This window comes from Sceloporus undulatus, chromosome 6, assembly GCF_019175285.1.
Source record: "Sceloporus undulatus isolate JIND9_A2432 ecotype Alabama chromosome 6, SceUnd_v1.1, whole genome shotgun sequence".
Taxonomy (NCBI): Eukaryota; Metazoa; Chordata; class Lepidosauria; order Squamata; family Phrynosomatidae; genus Sceloporus; species Sceloporus undulatus.
This window is the reverse complement of record NC_056527.1, coordinates 111457098-111475917: the sequence shown is the minus strand read 5'-3', so window position 1 is coordinate 111475917 and position 18820 is coordinate 111457098. Positions and strand designations below refer to the sequence as shown.

At 42.3% G+C, this 18820-nt stretch overlaps 2 protein-coding genes across 2 annotated transcripts; one reads left to right on the top strand and one right to left on the bottom strand.

Moving 5' to 3' along the window:
* Positions 1-1866: 1866 nt before the first annotated feature.
* Positions 1867-3953, bottom strand: NOP10 (NOP10 ribonucleoprotein). Its single transcript, XM_042474998.1, has 2 exons — positions 3781-3953; positions 1867-2293 (listed from the first exon to the last, which is right to left on the bottom strand). The coding sequence occupies exons 1-2, from the start codon at positions 3832-3834 to the stop codon at positions 2153-2155; spliced, it is 195 nt and encodes a 64-aa protein (XP_042330932.1). The 5' UTR covers positions 3835-3953; the 3' UTR covers positions 1867-2152.
* Positions 3954-7843: 3890 nt separating this feature from the next.
* Positions 7844-18136, top strand: NUTM1 (NUT midline carcinoma family member 1). Its single transcript, XM_042473834.1, has 6 exons — positions 7844-8334; positions 9829-9957; positions 10068-10207; positions 11414-11703; positions 14253-14369; positions 14958-18136. Exons 1-6 carry the CDS (start codon positions 7844-7846, stop codon positions 17316-17318), a joined length of 3528 nt encoding a protein of 1175 aa, XP_042329768.1. The 3' UTR covers positions 17319-18136.
* Positions 18137-18820: the final 684 nt, after the last annotated feature.

Genomic DNA, 18820 nt, shown 5'->3' with positions numbered 1-18820 from the left:
CAAAGAAGTGCCGAAAAGCTGGGGCACTGGCAGCTATGGTGCCCTTTGCACAGCACAAAAAGGAGCCACTTTTTGTGGTTTGTTTTTGTGATGCGGAAAGGTGAGATCGGGGCCACTGCCCCGATCTGGCGCAGAGGTGCGGCTGCAGGCCACCCCTTAGAGCTGTTCTATACAGCCCCTTAGGCATTCTGGCATCTAGGGAAAGGTTCAGGCTTGATCTGTTCCAAAGCCCATTTGTTTATTTTTTTTGGCCATCCACAGTATCCTCAGCACCCTCCTCCATTACCATATCTCAAACTGAAACTTATTTCCCCCAAAAAACACCATTGGCAGTGGTATGCCACTGAATGCCACATACTACAGTGTAAGGTATGAAGAGGGACAGAAAAACATGCCTTTTGAAGACCGCTCAAGACCTGAGTGTCACAATCACAGAAATGGTTTAATACATATAGCAAACAATGAAGGAACAGTAAACAGTGAAGGAGAGCAGCTCATCAACACAATTAACAGAGAGGTAGTCAGAGTGACCAGATGTCATAACCACAAAGGACGACAAGGCACCAGAAAACATAGGACATTAAAGTTAAAAACACTCATAGAAATATAAATTCATGCTTCTTAGTCGTGTTCAAAATGGAGGACATTTTGAAATTTCTCCTGGACAGAAGGTTGAAATGTAGGACATGCCCTGGAAAAGGAAGATGCCTGGCCACCCTGATTTTGGATATAATGCAGGCATCACTTCTTTACGTGCCAGAGACTACAGGAACCACAACAGTCCGTTATGAAGCCCTCCAGAGGCAAATGTGGATGCATTGTTGCTTGCACACATTGGCGTTGAAGCTTTCTGCTTGCCACCACCACCACCCCCAAGATGCATTTTTAAACAAAAATGTCTGGTCTCCTCATGTGACATAGTATTGGCAATTAAAGTCATTTGGCAAAGAGAAGACAGCAGCACTGTTTATCAAGGTTGTGAAAGGGCCCAGCACATGGCAGATGAGCACCACTCCACCCAGTAGGTCACAAGATATGCAGGCCTAGCCTAGACAAGAAAGATAAGCCACTGAATCAAGGCTCTAGCATGCCCACCCACTGTTTCGTGATATTATTCTGACATGCCAGAAAGAATGCTTATTTGTTGTTCTTTTGTTGAAGTAATTGCTTTCTTCCAGTGCAAATTGAATCAGCTACATATTGCCTTTGAAAAAGGAAATGACTTGCTTAAAAGGAACAGAGGATAAGAAAGGCTTTGTGCTCTTTTTCCATGACTTGTGAGTGCCACTGTTTTCTTCTTCACATGTTGGGACAAAGAAGTCATGCCCTCTCCCACACATATATTTGGAATAATGCACAGAACCCATCCTTTGTGTATTGCTTAAGTAACACTAGCCTTTCAAAAGGTTATTCTAAATTGATTCTAAAGTGAATTTGGTGAAGCTATCACACTCATTATTTCTGAATTATATGAAAATGACTCTGTTGACTAAGGCAGTTTTCTATGCATCATCCAGTGAAGTGGGCTAAGTCACAAAAGCTTAAGCCAAATAAAATTTGCTAGCCTTGAAGGAGCCACAAGATTCACTGCCATGTTTGACTTAAGTTTACGAAAGCTGATGCTGCCAACTTCTTTCTTTCAGTTCATCTCAAAGCTGTTACAAGATCTCTACATACTGATTCTACAGACTAACATGGCTATATCTCTGAATTCCGCCATGTTTGCTGTAAGAGACTTACATAGCTACCATCACAAAAATTGGGACCTTGAGAAGCACAGCCATGATGAGGTGGGAAGAAACTGGTAAGTTTCTGTAGGTTTCTGAACGCCTGAGAGTATTGAAAGCAATCATATATGAAAGAAAAGCAATGGAAGAATTCATTTTATTTTCAAAATCACACAGAGAGATGCAATAGAAAGAATTCAAGCAGAATGCACATGTGTCCTGTTGTTTCCATACACTATCATGAGAATGAAGCTGAGTTTCAAAACGCCAATAGTGGAACTCTATAAAAGTCCTAGGGGCACAGTGGAATGCAGAAAGCGTTATCTGTTGTTTCCTGTGTCAGCTTCTTCAAGGTTGCTTTGGAAGAACCTTATCTCGTCTTGATAGGCTGCAAAGGTTCCAGCTGGCATGAAAGGTTCACGGTTTTACACAACAGGCGGAGGATGCTGGGTCATCAGGACACCAAAGCGTTTCTTGATGGTGATCCTGTGTCGGGAATATTTGTCATCTGGGGAGAAGCGGGCCGGATGAGCTGAACATGTCGGCTGGCCAGAGGGATCCACCTTCTGCAAAGCAGAGGAGACAAAGGCAGAATAAGCAAATTACAATCCTAGCAAGACTATGCACTAGCTCAAAAAACCATATATTCCAAATCTGCAAATGTGTCAGATTTAAATTGTTTATAATGGCAAACCTCCTCTGAACAAATCTTGCCAAGAAAACCCCATAATACGTTCACCTTAGGGTCCCCACAAGCTGGAAACAACTTGAAGGCACACAACAACCGCCAATTGTATTAACTGATTTTAACTGTTTTAATTTCTAATTGCTTAATATATATTTATGTTTAAATTGTCTATCACTGTTTATAGAAGATTAGTTGACCAGATTTTATTGTATGCTTCCTTGACATGATATGAAGGATATAAGTATTTAAATAAAATGTTCCACTTTATAATATCTCTGCCTCCACTACACATAAACATGCATCCATACAGAAAACCAAAGTGTCACGGTAGATAGAAAATTCTGGGGATTGAAGTTTTGTGAGACATTTAGCCTTCCCTGTGAAAGAGCTCTGGTGCCACAAGAAACTGCAATCTCCAGAATTCCATAGCACTGAGCCATGGCAGTTAAATGGTATCAAACTGGACTATTTCTGCAGTGCAGATGCAACCACTGAAATTGAATACGTTCCAATGTTAAATTCTGGATAGAAGATCAGTCCAAGTTCAAGGGCTCCATGGCTGGTTTTTTTTAATTTTTATTTCTGACCCAAAGAAAGTTGCTAAAAGAAATAACAGTGGAGGACAATTCTGAATGCACTGAAATGTAGGTGCAACAGGATTAGAGAAAGTTAGAAAACAATATGAACAGTGGACCAAATCCAATATATCTAGGGTAAGGAAGGCTAGGAATGCCAGGAAACCTTGTTGTTGTGTGCCTTCAAGTCCTTTCCAACCCCCTATTATGGGGTTTTCTTGGCAAGATCTGTTCAGAAGAGGTTTCCCACTGCCTTTCCCTGAGGCTGAGAGAGTGTGACTTGCTCAAAGTGGAAATAAATTCAGACATCAGATTCATACCCAACCTGGACTAAAATAACACTTTTGGAAAGACAAATGGGGGGGGGGGGTGTGAAACAACAATCCTCAATTTAGAAAACTATGTGAACAAGAAATTTATAGGACCAGGAACAGAGAATACATTAATTAATAAGATCATCTGCAAGAAGTAGGGAACTAATATTAAATTCAGAAGGAAATAATTTTAGGATGCCAAATTAAACCAGCAGAAGGGGAAGAGGAAGCCATTTGGTAATATGTGCATTTTTTATTATTTTGTTTATGTATTGTGTATATGCATTTGTAAATTACATTGCTTTGGAGGCAGATGGGGTTGATGTAAAGGCAGTTAATGTATTTTTTTTTAATTCCATAGCACTGGAGTGGAGTCAAATTGGATTATTTCTGCAGTGCAGATGCAGCCATAGAAGCGATTTAATACAGAGAATGACCTAATAATAGTAGGATGGTGGTGATGGTATAAGACTTACCTTGAGGGTATAGACCCTGTCTCCTCGTTCATCCAGATAGTACAGCAGAAACATCACTCCCAGACCTGAGCTGCTAATATATATATATATATGAACCTTAACAGCTTTTTCTGCTTTGCTTGCCACCGGTGCAAACCGATTTCCTTCTCTCCAGTTTGCCACGTGCAAAGCCAACTCCACCTCTTCCTGCAAATCAAGGATGCAAAGCATTGTGGGAGTTGTAGTTCTTTTTAAAAAAGAATCAAAGCACTGGGAGCTGTAGTCCAGCTTGCCCCCCCCTTGGGATTTGTAGTCCTTCTTTTGCAAGCATGCAGGGAGGAGGTTGCTTCAACCTCTTGGCATTTTGCATCTTCAGCAATTATTTTATTGTCTCTTTCCTCTGCTGATTTGATCCTCTATCACAGGGTGACCAGGATCCCATACACACTCCAGAAATAATCCAGTCTGAGACTGCTTTAACTGCCCTGGCTCAGTGCTAGGCAATTCTGAGGATTGTAGTTTATTGTGGTAGTTTATTATCTGGCAGAGAAGGGCTAAATGTCTCAAAAAAACTACAGTTCCCCCCAGAATTCCCTAGCATTGAGTCAGGACAGTTCAAGCGGTCTCCAACTGGATTATTTCTGCAGTGTGGACTGGATCCAGATGTCCTAACTGCAAAGAAGGACAAGGCACCTTGAAATGGAGGAGATTCCAGAAAAATGGAGGGCATTCCCAATCCCAAACAAAAGCTATAAATAAATACACGCACTTCTTAATCCTGCTCAAAATGGAGGACATGTTGCAATTCCTGACCTGGGCAGAAAGCTGGAATGGAGGACATGTCCTGGAAAAGAAGGCTGGACTGGAGGACATGTCCTGGGAAAGCTGGAATGGAGGACATGTCCTGGAAAAGAAGGCTGGACTGGAGGACATGTCCTGGGAAAGCTGGAATGGAGGACATGTCCTGGAAAAGTAGGACATCTGATCACCCTGCCTTATCATCTTATTCTTGCAACAGTGTTTTAAAAATAAAATGGCTACTTGTTAGGGCCACCTCCTTTGATTTGCCTTATTATTATTATTATTATTATTACTACTATTATTGTTATTAGGCAAGACAAGCTTTACACAATTCCAAGTACAGTATTTAATTCAAAATTCACAACAAATGTTGCCACCACCATTTCTCTTTGGAGTGCATAGCCCTAAGCCAGGGGTGTGAGCCATGTGGGACTTCAGATGATGTTGGACTGTAAGTTCCAGCAGCCCTAGCAAGAATAGGAAAGGGTAAGGAAGGGTGGGACCTGCAGTCCAATAATATCTGGAAATTGGTGTGATTCCTACCCATGACCCAACGAATTGTCTTCACTTCCTTTCATTCTAAGGCACCAACTCAGATTTGCATTGTGTTTCCCTAACAAATACAATTTCCGTACCTCAAAAGCACATTTGTTGTGCAACAACAATGGGTCATCATGCCTAATGTACAATATTGAATTTATTTATTTTTAATTTCTGGCTCGGAAGACCTTTATTTTATTTTATTTTATTTTATTGTCCAGGTAGGTTTTGCGGGAAGGAAAAAGGAATGTCACTAGATGTAGATTTGTCTGTATAAATTCACTGAGATCATGTTTTTCACTTGACTCAGGCTGTTGTCCCAGACAGTGAATGGAGAAAGGCAGAAGGAGAAGAGGAAGGAAAGAAAACAAAAAAGACTCAATGAGCAAACGTATTAACCATTTGTTTTGGACGTTTATAGTTCGGCCTACAGGTACAGAAATAAAGGAATGTGGTAAAGCTTTAGGAAATGCTTGCTTTTGTAATTCCTTTCAATTCATATTTTTTTAAAAAATTAATACTTGTGCAATCTCATACCCTCCAATTATCCCAACTTCCAGGGACAGTTCCAGTTAATCCTGTCATCCCAACTGCTTTCAAAATGTCCCAGTTTCTCTCTCTTCTTTCCCCTTTGTCTTCAATTGCTGCAAAAAGAGTTCACAGTGCAAAAAGCAGTTTGCATTCAGTTACAGTAATTTTGAAATTGTTTTTTTTAAACTTTGTATTTTTATTGTTTTGTACTGCTTTAAACTGGACTATTTTAAATCATCATCATCATCTTGGGAGGGAGAAAAGAGGAAAGAAATTTGCCCTTCCCAGCAGGCTCATGCAAAACAAACTGCTGCAGTCTATCCCAACCCTGTGTGTTCTCCCACATTTATAAGTTTTGCCATCTTGAATACACTCCGATGCCACACATATCTTGGTTTTCATCTGTGAAATATTGGAGGATATGTAATCGTGCATGTGTCTGCTCTGAAGATGTGTTCAATGCATTGGAATTTATTTCTTTATTTATTTCATTTGTATGCCGCCTTCCTCCCAGAAAGGGATGCAAACCCTCTTTGAAACTTTACAATAAAAATGGAAAAACAATTAAAACAGTCTCACTAAAAACAGTATAAAATCACATAAGAGATATAAAGGTTAAAAAAGGTTAACTAAAACAAGATATGAAATTAAAATTTAGAAAGTAATCGGTTGGCAAAAACCGTAATTTTTTTTTTAAAAACCTACCTACCCATTAGTTTAACACATAGATAGGAACAGCACTGTCAATGTAACAATGGCTGTGATTTTTCTTTCCTAATTTTATCATCATTATTGCAGTCATTAATTAATTCGGCATTTGTTGCTGTTGTTAACTGCCCTTGAGTTGATCCTGACTTGTAGTGATCCTGTGGATTAAACATCTCCAAGACTCTCTATGCCCTGCTTAAGTCCTGTAAATTTATACCCTTGACCTCCTTAATCGAGTCCATCCATCTAGCATGTGGTCTTCCTCTCTTTCTACATCCCTCTACCGTTTCTAGCATTATCATCTTTTCCAATGAGTCATTCTTTCTCATGATGTGACAAATAGGACCTCCATTTTCAAGGGTAGTATAATCTTTGACATGGTGTAGTGATTTGAATATTGGACTAGGACTCTGGAAGCACACAGCTGGAATTCTGTCTCAGTCATGGAAACCCACCATAGGCAAGACCCAGTCTCTCAGCCTCAGATGAAGGCACCAGCACACCTCCTCTGAATAAACCCTCCTGAGAAAAACCCATAATATGGCCATCATAAGTCAGAGTCAGCTTGAAGGTACATAACAGCTACCTTCCCATCATATTAGAAGGAAGCCATGACAGTTAATTTTGGTTTAAACCTGTAGTGCAGATGTGCCCTTTCCTCCAGTGGGATAACACTGGGCCTCCACTCAACTGCCCGATGTCAGAGCAGACACCACAAGTCAAGTCTGTGGTCACAAACAACTATTGTAGTTAACCCCTTGCTATTTTGTTTTTTGACCAGATTTGGGACACATGCCACCTTTTGCATCATTTCTGAAGAGGTGTGTCAGGAAAGGTATGTACTTCTGTTGTTTGGTAGCACTGGTAGGCCTGTTGCTTCAATGCGCCAAGCATCTTCCCAGTAAAAGGTAGACCTAACAATGACCAGAAAAGGTGCCTTGGCTTTTATGACATGTAACATGGTATGGAGATACCATCAGCTGAGCATTTTTGTAGTAGTCACCTGTTCCTCTGTGCAGATCAAGTGTTGTTAAACAAGGAATAAGGCCTGTAGAAAAGTTGGAAACCCTAGTTGGGGGCACTGCTTACCTTTAATGGAACACCCATACCTTGTAGTAGTAGGACAGTGTTACCTCTTTCCATCCAGTCCATTATCTCCATTGGTATGGGCAGATGCTCAGAAAACAGTATGAAGGTAGAAATCATTGTAACTTGAACCAGGTCTGCAGAAAGACCTTAACTTCCTCCCTTTGATGGAACTCTCAAGGTGTCCAAGTTCTGGAATTGTTATCATCCAACCCCATCCAACCCTCACACCTAGAGTCACGACAACAATGTAGGATCTTCTTGGAAACCGGATAGTGATGGTGTAAATTTCCCAGAAAGTCCTTTTACCAATTCATTTTCACCAACATTTTCACATCCAGACTTCGGGAAGCACAGAGACAAGATCCCAAACCGCTGAACTTCTCACTCTGCCTCAAAGTCTTTATCCTATAGGACCATGTCTTCCCAGGTCCACACTCCTGGCCCTGGCCTCTCTTCTTGTCCCCCTAGTGCCCCTTCACTGCTTCTGCCTGCCTTCCCCGGAGCAGCTCTTCTTGTCACTTCAGCCGATGCCCCAGGAAGCAAGCTGATTATCAAGTTGAAAAGAGAAGGACCTATGGTGGGCGGTGCAGAGGAGATGCCGCGTACTCAGACTTTCTTTCTGACAGGGATGCCACTGGGCTGGGCTGCCCAACGCCGGGATGGACTTCCAGGTCCTGGCGTTCGCACAGTGTTACTGACCAAAGCTGGCGAGGACCCGGGTGGTAGGAAACCAAGAGTGCCAGAGACTGTGCCATCAGCCCGTGCACCCCCTCCCAGTGACTCCTCCTTTGCTTGTACCTCCAAAGGGGTTTATGAAAATTATCGGCGTTGGCAACGCTACAAGGCTTTGGCAAGGCGTCATTTCCCGGCCACGCCTGATGCCGAAGCTCTGGCCTGTTTTTTCATGTGAGGGTCCGGGTGACAAGGGCCAAACATTGGGAGTCAAGAGGAAGCTAGAGATGAGACAACAAAGATGTAGGCAGGCTGTGAAACAGGATTAATGGATATTACTCAGTCTTGGTTTACCATTGACTGGGACAGCCAAAGCCCTGTGTTAGCACTGAGATGAAAAGCCCATCATTCCAAAATATATAGACTTTGGTGCTTTCACAATGGTGGAAGTAAACAAATGGCCTTGGCTTGAGCTAAGTGGGATGAGTTCAAGAACCAAACTCTTCCCACAAGAATAAGTATTGGAGAGCACTGACTCTTATTTTTGGTTGCAAAGCATGGCATCCATAATGGAAACTGAGCTTTAATCTTCACAAGTTAGTCAGCCTAGAAAGTTATGGTGATTCTCATTTTATGTGGAAAGTGGTGGTTTTGATAGAATCTCCACTTGCATAACCACAAAGCTGAGGCTCAGTTTATATCCAGGTGGCAGGAACAAGCAGCAAAGATTTTACACTTCAGATTGTGGGAATGTGTGTGAGCATGTACATCTAAATCAAGAGTGGGAATCAGGTGTCCTGGGTATTATTGGACTGTGGCATCCAGCATTCGTCACTACTGGCTATGCTGGTTAGCACTGCTGGGACTTGCAGTTCAACATCTGGAGAGCTTCCTGGTTCCCATCCCTGATATAAATGTTCCCACATCAAAAACTACCAAAAATGACTAAATACTAAATTTTCCTAGTATGCGAGAACTTTAGATGCAGAAACTGGACTTCACCATCTACAATTCCTCACCTTTAGCAATACTGGCTAGGATTTATGGGAACTAAAGTTCAGCCTTCCAATCTGCAGCTAACCCTTCCAATAGAGAACCACTGCTCTAGCTGATGAAATTCCTGGGTTTATGTGGGTGGAGGGCAAAGTGGATCTTTCAAGCCTGAAGACTACCCACCTGTATTGTAAGACAAATCCAGTAGCCTCAACCTGAAATGATGGATTGGGAGGAAGGGGGATTGATAACTTCAATTCTTCTTATTGAATTACACTGAATAGCAAAAGGAGGACTTTCAAATAGGTGCCAAAAGACGTTTTTAAAGTTTCACATTGCATTTCACCTAAAACCTTGTTAGGGCTTAGAGTTTTCAAGGTAATCTGTAGGAAAATGATGATTCCAAAGTATTTCAAACCAAAGCATTTAATATAACAATAAAACACACATTATTTCTTGGCACCTGTTTGGTGTTCCCCTCCTCATTTTGCATTTTAATTCATTGCCCTCCCCCATTGGAATGATATAAACCTATTTTTTACCAATCACACTGGGCAATACTGAAAGGTGAGGCCCAGTCACTTAAGCAAGACTTATGAAGATGCTGTGAGGGTGATGATGGCCAAGGCTGGGGGAAGCTCATAAATATTGTGGAAGTGATTGGTGTCCCTAGTAAATCTGTCCATCAGAATTTGGAAGTGTGGTTGACATGGCTTCACCATCCCACCCCTACAGCCCTGTTCTCCGTTCATTGGCCCGTCTTCGTCCTGACATGACCCTGGAGGATGGGGTTCCTCGTGCCGTGCAAGAGTGGGAGCACAGCAGCAACTTTGAACGGATGATCTTCTATGAGATGGCAGAAAAGTGAGTGTTGATCCTTGCCACTAGATCTTTCTTGGAACGATGACATGGGTTTGAAGGAGAAGACTGTCTTGGACTCAATAGATCACCTCCTTGAGCTTTATCTTTCTCAGGTTCATGGAGTTTGAAGCAGAAGAAGAACAACAAATCCAAAAGATGAAGCTCTTGGCCAACTGCTCCCAGTTCCAAGCCCCAACTCCCAAGCCCACCAATCCACCTGTGTCCCCTGCTTCTGAGTCTGGGCAACAGCAAGGTAGGGGTTTTTATCAATCTGTTAGCATTCTAGAAATGCAAGGCACTCCTATATCACCCTAGCCTAGATGAACAGCATCTCTGACAGATGACCATGTAACCTCATTTTAAACACCTCCAATGAAAGGGAGTCCATTGCCTTTTGATATGTTTGTTTCACTGTTAAACAGCTTTTACCATCAGGAAATTTCTCCTAATATTGAGCAGGAATGTCCTTTATTGTAATATTAATCCATTTTTAGATCCAGCAGAAAGCAAGCTGCTTCCTTCTTTTACATGTGTCCCTAAGGCCTATACTGTAGTTTATTTGCCAAAATCATACCACTGCATTGTGAGCATTCTGAGTAGGGAATGCATCATTCCAATGGCTTTTCTCCTTGGCCTGCAGTAGTGTTTTCCCTCTCAAACTCTCTGTATCAGGTAGCAAGAAGGAAGGAAATATGAATGTACCCCATGGAAGGAAAGGAAGAAGGGTCAGTAAATCTGGGAATATTAGCTTCTAAGCCAGATACTGCCATTACTGCAAGATGAGACAATTGTTGAAGGTAGCATATTTTGGGTGTCATGTTAACCAGATAACTTATAGTTGGCTATTTTATTTGTTTTTTATTATTACAATATTGTATTTTTGTTATCAGAGATAGGCAGGGGTACTTGCGGGATTTTCTACCACATTTGGCTAAATAATACGACAAGCTTTAATATTATCCACCTTGCCTTGGGTGAGTAGAGGTGGGGGTGTCACCATTTGCTATTTTGCCTTGGGCAGCAAAATGCCTTGCACTGGCCTTGCCTACAGTGTGATACCCTCTGCATCCAACAGCCTAGCCAAAACAGGCAGAGTAGCACCAATAGTGATTGCTCGCTTCAATTGTTGTAAACAAAGTGGACAAGTAGTTTGCACTCAGTTCATTCAGTGGATGGGAAGGGAGAGTAGGAGTCCAGAGGACAAAGCAGAATGTTGCATTTCCCACTAGCTCAGGCAAAAGGAACCTGCTGCAACTTCTCCTAGCTTGTGTGTTTTTTCTCATTAATACCTCTTGACATCTTGATTGAACTCTGATGTTGTGGGACACACACACATCTCAGTTTTCATCTGTGAAATGTTAGAAGGTATATGCAGTAGGCCAAGGATGAGTGCACCATTCTGGTTGTGTGTTTTTGTTGGGATTGGCCCTATGATGACTTTGCCATGCCTTCTCTACAGTTTACATCCCTAAGAAATCAGCCTCCAAGAGCCGCCAGCCTCGGCGGCGTCAGCGGCGTCCACCAAGCAACTCTGCCCCAGGAGCGCCCAGGGAAATCCCTGCCGAGGCGGTGCACCAGTATGCTGAGATCATGGAAGGCTTGGACACAAGTTGGGAGGAAGATGAGGATGAGAAGAAAGAGCAAGGAACACTCAGAGACCCCCAAGGCCAGGAGGATGGGGTATTCGTAGACCCTGCCCTGACACAATATATTGACCAGTTGTGTGACGATGAAGAATTTGTCTGTAAGGTAACAAGAGCCCAGCAGGGGACAGCAGTGGAATTTGCTTTGTGGTGCTAGGCAAGGAACTTCAACATACAGTTCTTCTCTGATTCACCTCATAAAGTTGTTCTGAGAAATCTCAGAGACTTCTCTGTGGGACACAAAGGCATAATCCTGTCAGCTAAGAACTGCTGATATTCCCAGTGCCTTCACAGTTCCCAGGGTCTGTCAGCACAACACTGTGATGAGTTTAGAATTTGTATTTTTTGGAGAGAAAAAAACAACCATATATTCCCCCTTGCCCTTTCACTAAGGATACCTTAAGTGGAAGATGGAGAAGCTGGGGTAATGGGAAACCACTATCACAACCTCCCAGCAGTCCTGTGAAGGAGGTAATGTTGACTCAACATGCAACTTACTCTCAGTCACCCAATGTGCTTCATAGTCATAGCTAAGGCAGGATGCAACCCATATATACAGAATGCCAAACACATATCCGGTGACTCAGGCATCTGCTATGCAATTCCCATCTCGCTCTCTCATGACCAGTAGGATTAATTGATTGATTGATAAATTGAATTTCTATCCCTCCTTTCTCCCAAGATGGAATTCAAGATCACAGCAATCTACAACCTCCAGCAAATACATTGGGGGTGATCAAAGTGTGGGACCTCAGTTCTCCCATCAAAAAAGGAGAACAAATTGCTGCTCCTGGAAGCTTCCAGTATAAGCATCCAGGAACAAATTGCCTTTTAACAGGTTCAGAGGCCTCCTTGGCTTAAATACCCACAAGGCACTTGATCACATCCAATCTTGGTAGTTAAGCAAGGTCAGCCCTAGTTATTACTTAGATGGGAAACAGCCAATAAATACCAGATGCTGTAAGCTATATTTCAGAGGAAGGAACTGGCGAAACCACCTCTGACCACTTCTTGCCTAACAAAACCCTATGAAATTCATGACGTCCCCCTAAGTTGACAGGTGATGTGAAGGCATGCGCGCACACACACACACACAGCCTCAAAATCTTTCCTGCTGTTCTACATTTTATCCAGCAGATGGCTGTACCATATCAAATAATTGGTTGTCTCTGTGCACTCAAATCAGACCCTAAAATGAACCTATGACTGGATTATCTTGGCAAGATTTGTTCAGAGGGTGTTTGCCTTCCTTTGAGGCTGATAGCATGGAACTTGCCTAAGGTCAACCCAAAGGTAAAAATCTATCACAGGATTTTCTTGGCAATATTCATTCAGAGTGGGTTTGTGATTGCCTTCCTCTGAGGCTGTGAGAGTGTGACCAGCCTAAGGTCACATAGTGGGTTCCCACGGCTGAGCAGGGATTTGAACTCTAATCTCCAGAGTCATAATCCAGTGGTCAAACCACCACTCTGGCACATAGATGAGGGAGGGATGATACTATTCCCCATTCAATGCCTCCAACCCATTTTCTTTGGCAGGGAGAGCTTAACACAAGTTGATGGTACAGAGGGGATGCTGAGGGCACAGCTACGATTTCTGGTGGCTATGATTTCTGTGATAACTACCACTGTCTTTAACTTGCAGGTACAGCAGTATAAACACCTTTTTATTTAAAGTAGGACCACGTTTTCACATGCAGTGTGTATATATTGGCAGTGGGCAAATGTGACCCTCTAAGTCCAATAGTACTTCACAATTGGCGATGCTGATGAGGATTGTGGGCCAGCAACATCTAGAGAGCCAGAGTTGCCCCATCCTAGTGTATGCAAATATAAATGAAACAAAGGAAAAGATAATCTTTATTGCAAATCCACACCTGTCTTGAGACGTGAGTCCCATATACCGAGTTGTTTTCTTCATTTGTTGTTGCTGTTATATGTCTTCAAGCCAATGCCAACTCACGGTGACCATATCATAGTGTTTTCTTGACAAGATTTAATCAGAGATGGTTGGTTTCCTCTAAGGGTGAGAGAGTGGTTCTTCCCTAAGGCCACCCAGTGGGTTTCTATAGCTGAATGGTGATTGTATGGTTGGCCTCCCAGAATCCTAGTCCACCATTCAAACCACTACACCACTGGCACTTAATATCTTCTTTATCCATTTAAGATGTTTCTTCTTCCCATTTGAATTCATGTGCCCCAATCAAAATTTGCCTCACCTTTACTTTCACAAAACCTGGGACTCTACCTCTCCCGCTCCAGTTATCTGTCTGTGGAATTATAACACTTTTACTGCCATGGCTATATCATATGGAATCCTGGGAATTGTACTTTGGTTTGACACTAGAGCAATCCGGCTAAGAATTCTAAATACAGTACCTCCTGCAACTAAGAATCCAAGGATTTCACAGGATGAAGCCATGGAAGTTAAAGTGGTGCTGATGTGCTATAATTCTGATGTGTGAAAGACACCTATGTCAGGATGGAAATTCTTCTCTAGACAAATGAATCACCACTGTAGCTGGCCACTTGCCTACCACATTACCAACAAATGAATTAGTTTAACAACAAACTGAGCAAATGACATTTTTCTCATTTTCAGCCTAGGTGAGCTCAGCATACTACTAGCCATGTTTCTTTCTCCATTTTTTGACAGGTGGAAGCTGTCATCCATCCACAATTCATGGCTCGGTTGCTATCTCCAGAGAAGAGCCAAGATCCCTTGGATCTAGTGGAGGAATTGGAAGAGGAGCTAAACTTAACACCCAACCAGGTAAAACATAAGAACATAAGATCTGTGGTTTGGGGGTAAGGTGGGGATAATTTCAGTGTCATTATTGTGGCCTACTCATGTGGCCAGTTTAGACTGTGATGGCCATTGGAATTGTGGTCTTGGCCATTGTGATTGCTACCCAAGGAGCCCAGTGTCAAGCAATGCATATCGGGAGGGATATGGGTTTGAGAGATATCAAGAAGAGGCAGAGCAATACTGCAAATGATCTTCATTTTCTGGTCCCATTTGGAAGCCACCATTTTATTTGGCTTACTGAAGATGGAAATATTTCCCCTAAACCCACTGTCTCAGTAGCACTGGCCTTGTTTGCCTGATGTTGGTTGTCACCTAAATGGATATATTCAGAGGAAGTGATGACTAAATGACATGGGGCTGTTGTACATTCCCTGCTATGCACAGGATTCCACTTCTGCCCTGTTCTTGCAAATGCTCTTAACATGAAATCAGAAGTGAACTGCAAAAGGTCAGATCTTGCACATGCTGGAAGATGAACAATCATAGTAAAGCTTGTTCCATTGCATTCTGGAAGTCATGCATATAAGCCCCTCTTTTCCTTTCTGTTTTCAGCTCACTGAGAAGAGGCTCCTGGCACTGACTGAAGAAGAAAGGGAGCCCTCAGTGTACCCTATTTCTCATTCTGACTCTACTCCATCACAGTCTGAGGAAGAGGATGAGGTCAGCAGCAATGACAAAGGAGAAGATGCTTCATGCCGAACCATGAAGAGGCCTTCTGGAAACGAGGGTGTTAGAATCAGTCAGACAGAATTGCCTGTACCCATAGTTATTTCTCCACTGGTATCTCATTCGCACCGATTAGGAAATAGAGATTTTCTGTCAAAGGGTTTCAGAACTGCAGCAAGATCATCTCTTCATAAATATGGCAATTATGAGTCTCAGGAAGGAAATCCTTTACCCTCTTTGAAGGCTACAGATGAAGGGGAAACCCAGCATTTATTAGGACAGGACCAAGTTAGAGATCAAAGCATCAGAATCTCACCTCAAGTCCAAAGGGTCAAGTCAAAAGCTGCTCCAAACATAACAGGGAACAGCATCTTTACTGGAAAACAACGAGGCAACAAGGCAGAGGAAGGAATTTCAAGGGCCTGTACCCCACAATATTCAAAGCAAGAAGGCAGCCAAGAAGTCAAGGTTAAGGGGCAAGTAGAGATTCCAAAGATGGCAGAGCATAGCAGTCAAGTTGTCACAGTACAATTTCATAATGGAGATCAGCTGGTTTGGAATAATATAGAGTCAGCCAACAATAAACATGCAAAACAGTATGGTACCCAACAAGGTCTAAACAAACCTCAGGCTTTCTGGGACATAACAGATAATGGATCAAAAGAGATGGACCATGATAATCAAGACATGACCGAAATATTATTTGGGGATCACACAGCAGGAGGAAATGCTCTGAAGTTGACTCTAAACAGACAGAAAGAATTGAATGTTGACAATGCAGCAAAGGTCATAGATCAATCCCAAGTTCAAAAGGCAGAATCTGATGATACTTCAAATAAAAAAGAGCTTCGATGTAAGAACAGGGGGATAAAACCTCATCGGGACAACCATATGAAACAAAGTAGTCAAGAACGCATTCATCATGCATGTGAAAAGCAAGATGGCTGCCAAGGAGAGGTAGTGAAAGAACAATGCCAATTGCAGGTTATTTGGAAAGGGCCAAAATCTACCTCTACTGTAGCTGCAACTCATTCTGGGATTATTGATACATGTTGCCAAAGTTTGACAAAGCAAGACAATCTAACATTACTTTCTGCTGGCCCTAAAACTGAACTTGATAGACCAAAAGCAAAGGTCCAGTCTCAGAAGAAGCCAGAGGTTGGCTGGAAACAGATAAATTCCATAAACATGAAGGATAACAGCCCTGCCCAAAATTCAAAGTTGTCTGCAGCTAAGGTACCATTACAGAATCAATCAGCTTCCATTAAACAAGGTGGTCAACAGTCAGATGCCCCATCTATATTGGAAACTGTTCAGGAAGTTGATTTAAAGTCACATGCTGAACTCATTAGAGGAAGTGAACAACTGTTGACCTCAGCTGATTCTGGTGGGATAGAGACGTTTGAAGATCAAATATCAGGCACAGACTCTGAGCATCTCCCATGTTTCACCTTTTCAGTGTTTACGCCTCCACCTTTGAGGACCCAGAAGGGACCTGAGCGAGGCCAGAAGTCACTCACAGAGCAGTGCAAGATCACCCCTTTGGTAGAAAACTGCTTAGATGAGAAGCAGGTGACAAAACACACTCTGAACCCTTCAAATCCAAATCCTTTAAGCTTTGTCATCTCAGACCAAACTGAAGGAGACAGCTGTGGTCCTGATGGAGATCATGCCCCTATATCCATCAGTCCTGGCAAAACAGTCCCAACATTACCACCACAACACATTCTCCAAGATAGCAGCAGCAATAATAATGATGAACCTACCCAGAGATACGAATCTAATGTTTCTTCCAAATCCTCCAGTTTAGAGAGCAACACAAATAACATAAATAAGGTGGAAGGGGGAGGCTTACTTGAGAAAGTCATGTTGGCAAACATCACACTGCCAGAGCTCCATGGAACAATACTGAAAGATGCCCTGAAATATAGTACTAAAGGAGAAGAGGAAGATGAGGATGAAGAGCTGTCCAGTTTCTCCTCCATGCTTGCTTCTAAGCTCAACCTCTCAACCCCTATTAGCCATGATCCTCTTCCAGTGGAGCAAGGGAACTCCCTTCCTTCCTCACCCACAGATACTGGGAAACAAGGTGCCAAGACAAGACATTCCACTCGGCGGCAGATGTCCCACAGGTCCACTACTCTAACAAGCAAAAATATGGAAGCCAATCCAGCTGTTCGTCGTAGCCACAAGAGAAAGAGCAACAGCTCAGGTACTCGGAGGAGCAAACGACTTCGCAATCAGTAACATAGCTTTTTTTTTTTTAAAGGAGACTGACTCTTTGAAACTCTGGTAAAGTATTTAAGTTTCAATTCCAGCACTGTCATCTTCATTACTCTGTGATTTCAAAGCCCCACCCTTGGAGTGGACCACAAAACATTACAGAGGAAAAGGGAAAAAAATGTGATCAAATAGTCTTTGGAGGCAGACCTCCTGTGGAATAGGAGAGCCCCAATTGTTGACATTTATTAGTAAAATGGGCATGTCAGATCAAGCTTGTTCAACTCTATAAACCTAGCTTTGGAGACTCACTGTCTTCCCTTATAGCACAGTGGAAATCCTGTTACTATTTCTCTTAATTCTGAACCTAGGTGTTCACCTGCTGAGAGGTTTTGGAAGTGTGAAGAGCTCACCCAAAGATCAGGATAATTTCTGTCAAATTTGAGGGATTCCTCATAGGTATGCCACATTATACAAATTTCTAAATCAAGAGAATTATAGTTTTAATAACTAAGTAAAAACATAATTCTATCCTAAGCAAGCTATTTCCAAGATTATGGAATATGTAGGGTGTCATTCAAGTAACAAGATTAAAAGGAAAGTTAGAGTGGAGGATGAAGGCTGTGGATCTACTTAAGTTCCTAATAGCTTTTAGCAAAAGTTTCCAGAGTATAGGACTGCAGAATTTACCTTTTGCAGAAGCTTTTAGATCTACCAGCAGGACCCCAAGGGTGGAAAAACATAATCATGGGAGGGGAAAGAATCATTTTGTTATTGCTATTATAAAACAATTGGAGATCAGAAATACTTGGTTATCTCCTGACCCAGGGCTCTCCCAGCATATCCAGATCTAATTCAGAAGCCCAGGCTGGCTTATAGTATCCTAGAGATACATATAAAGATTGAAAAGGAGAATATGTGCTGTGTGTGTATGCGCCTTCAGGTTACCTGTTGACTTTTGGCAACCCCATGAATTTCACAGGCTTTTCTTAGGAATATTCAAGAGGTGGCTTTGCCAGGCCCTTCCTCTGAAATATAGCCTGCAGCACCAGATATTGATTGGTGGTCTCCCATCCAAGTACTAATCAGGGTTGACTGTGCTTAGCTTTGAAGAACAGGCAGAATCGGGTGTCTTTGGGGTACTCAGGCTACAAGGTTAAAAAAATTAAATCTCTGGCTTAGATGGTATTGGAAGGTTTCAAGAAGAAAGAAAACATGATGCTTTAGCATTTTCTCACTCTTTGGAAAAATCTACTTTTCCCAGCTCCAGTTGTATAGTAATGAAGCACTCTAGTGCAGGATTGATAACAAGCACTCCAATCTAAGGTCTTTAGTTCTATGTAAGATGAGTGCAAAAAGTGTAGTCCATGAGCTGTGTGTGTCCCTCAAATCTCTTTTGTAGTCTCCTGGTGACATCCAACACCCCTAAATCAGCCAAAATGCCAGCACACTGCCCACAAATGCAGCTGTTTAGGTCACCCCAGTATGCCAGAATGGTTAAAAATGGTGGCCAAAAGTGGCATCATTTC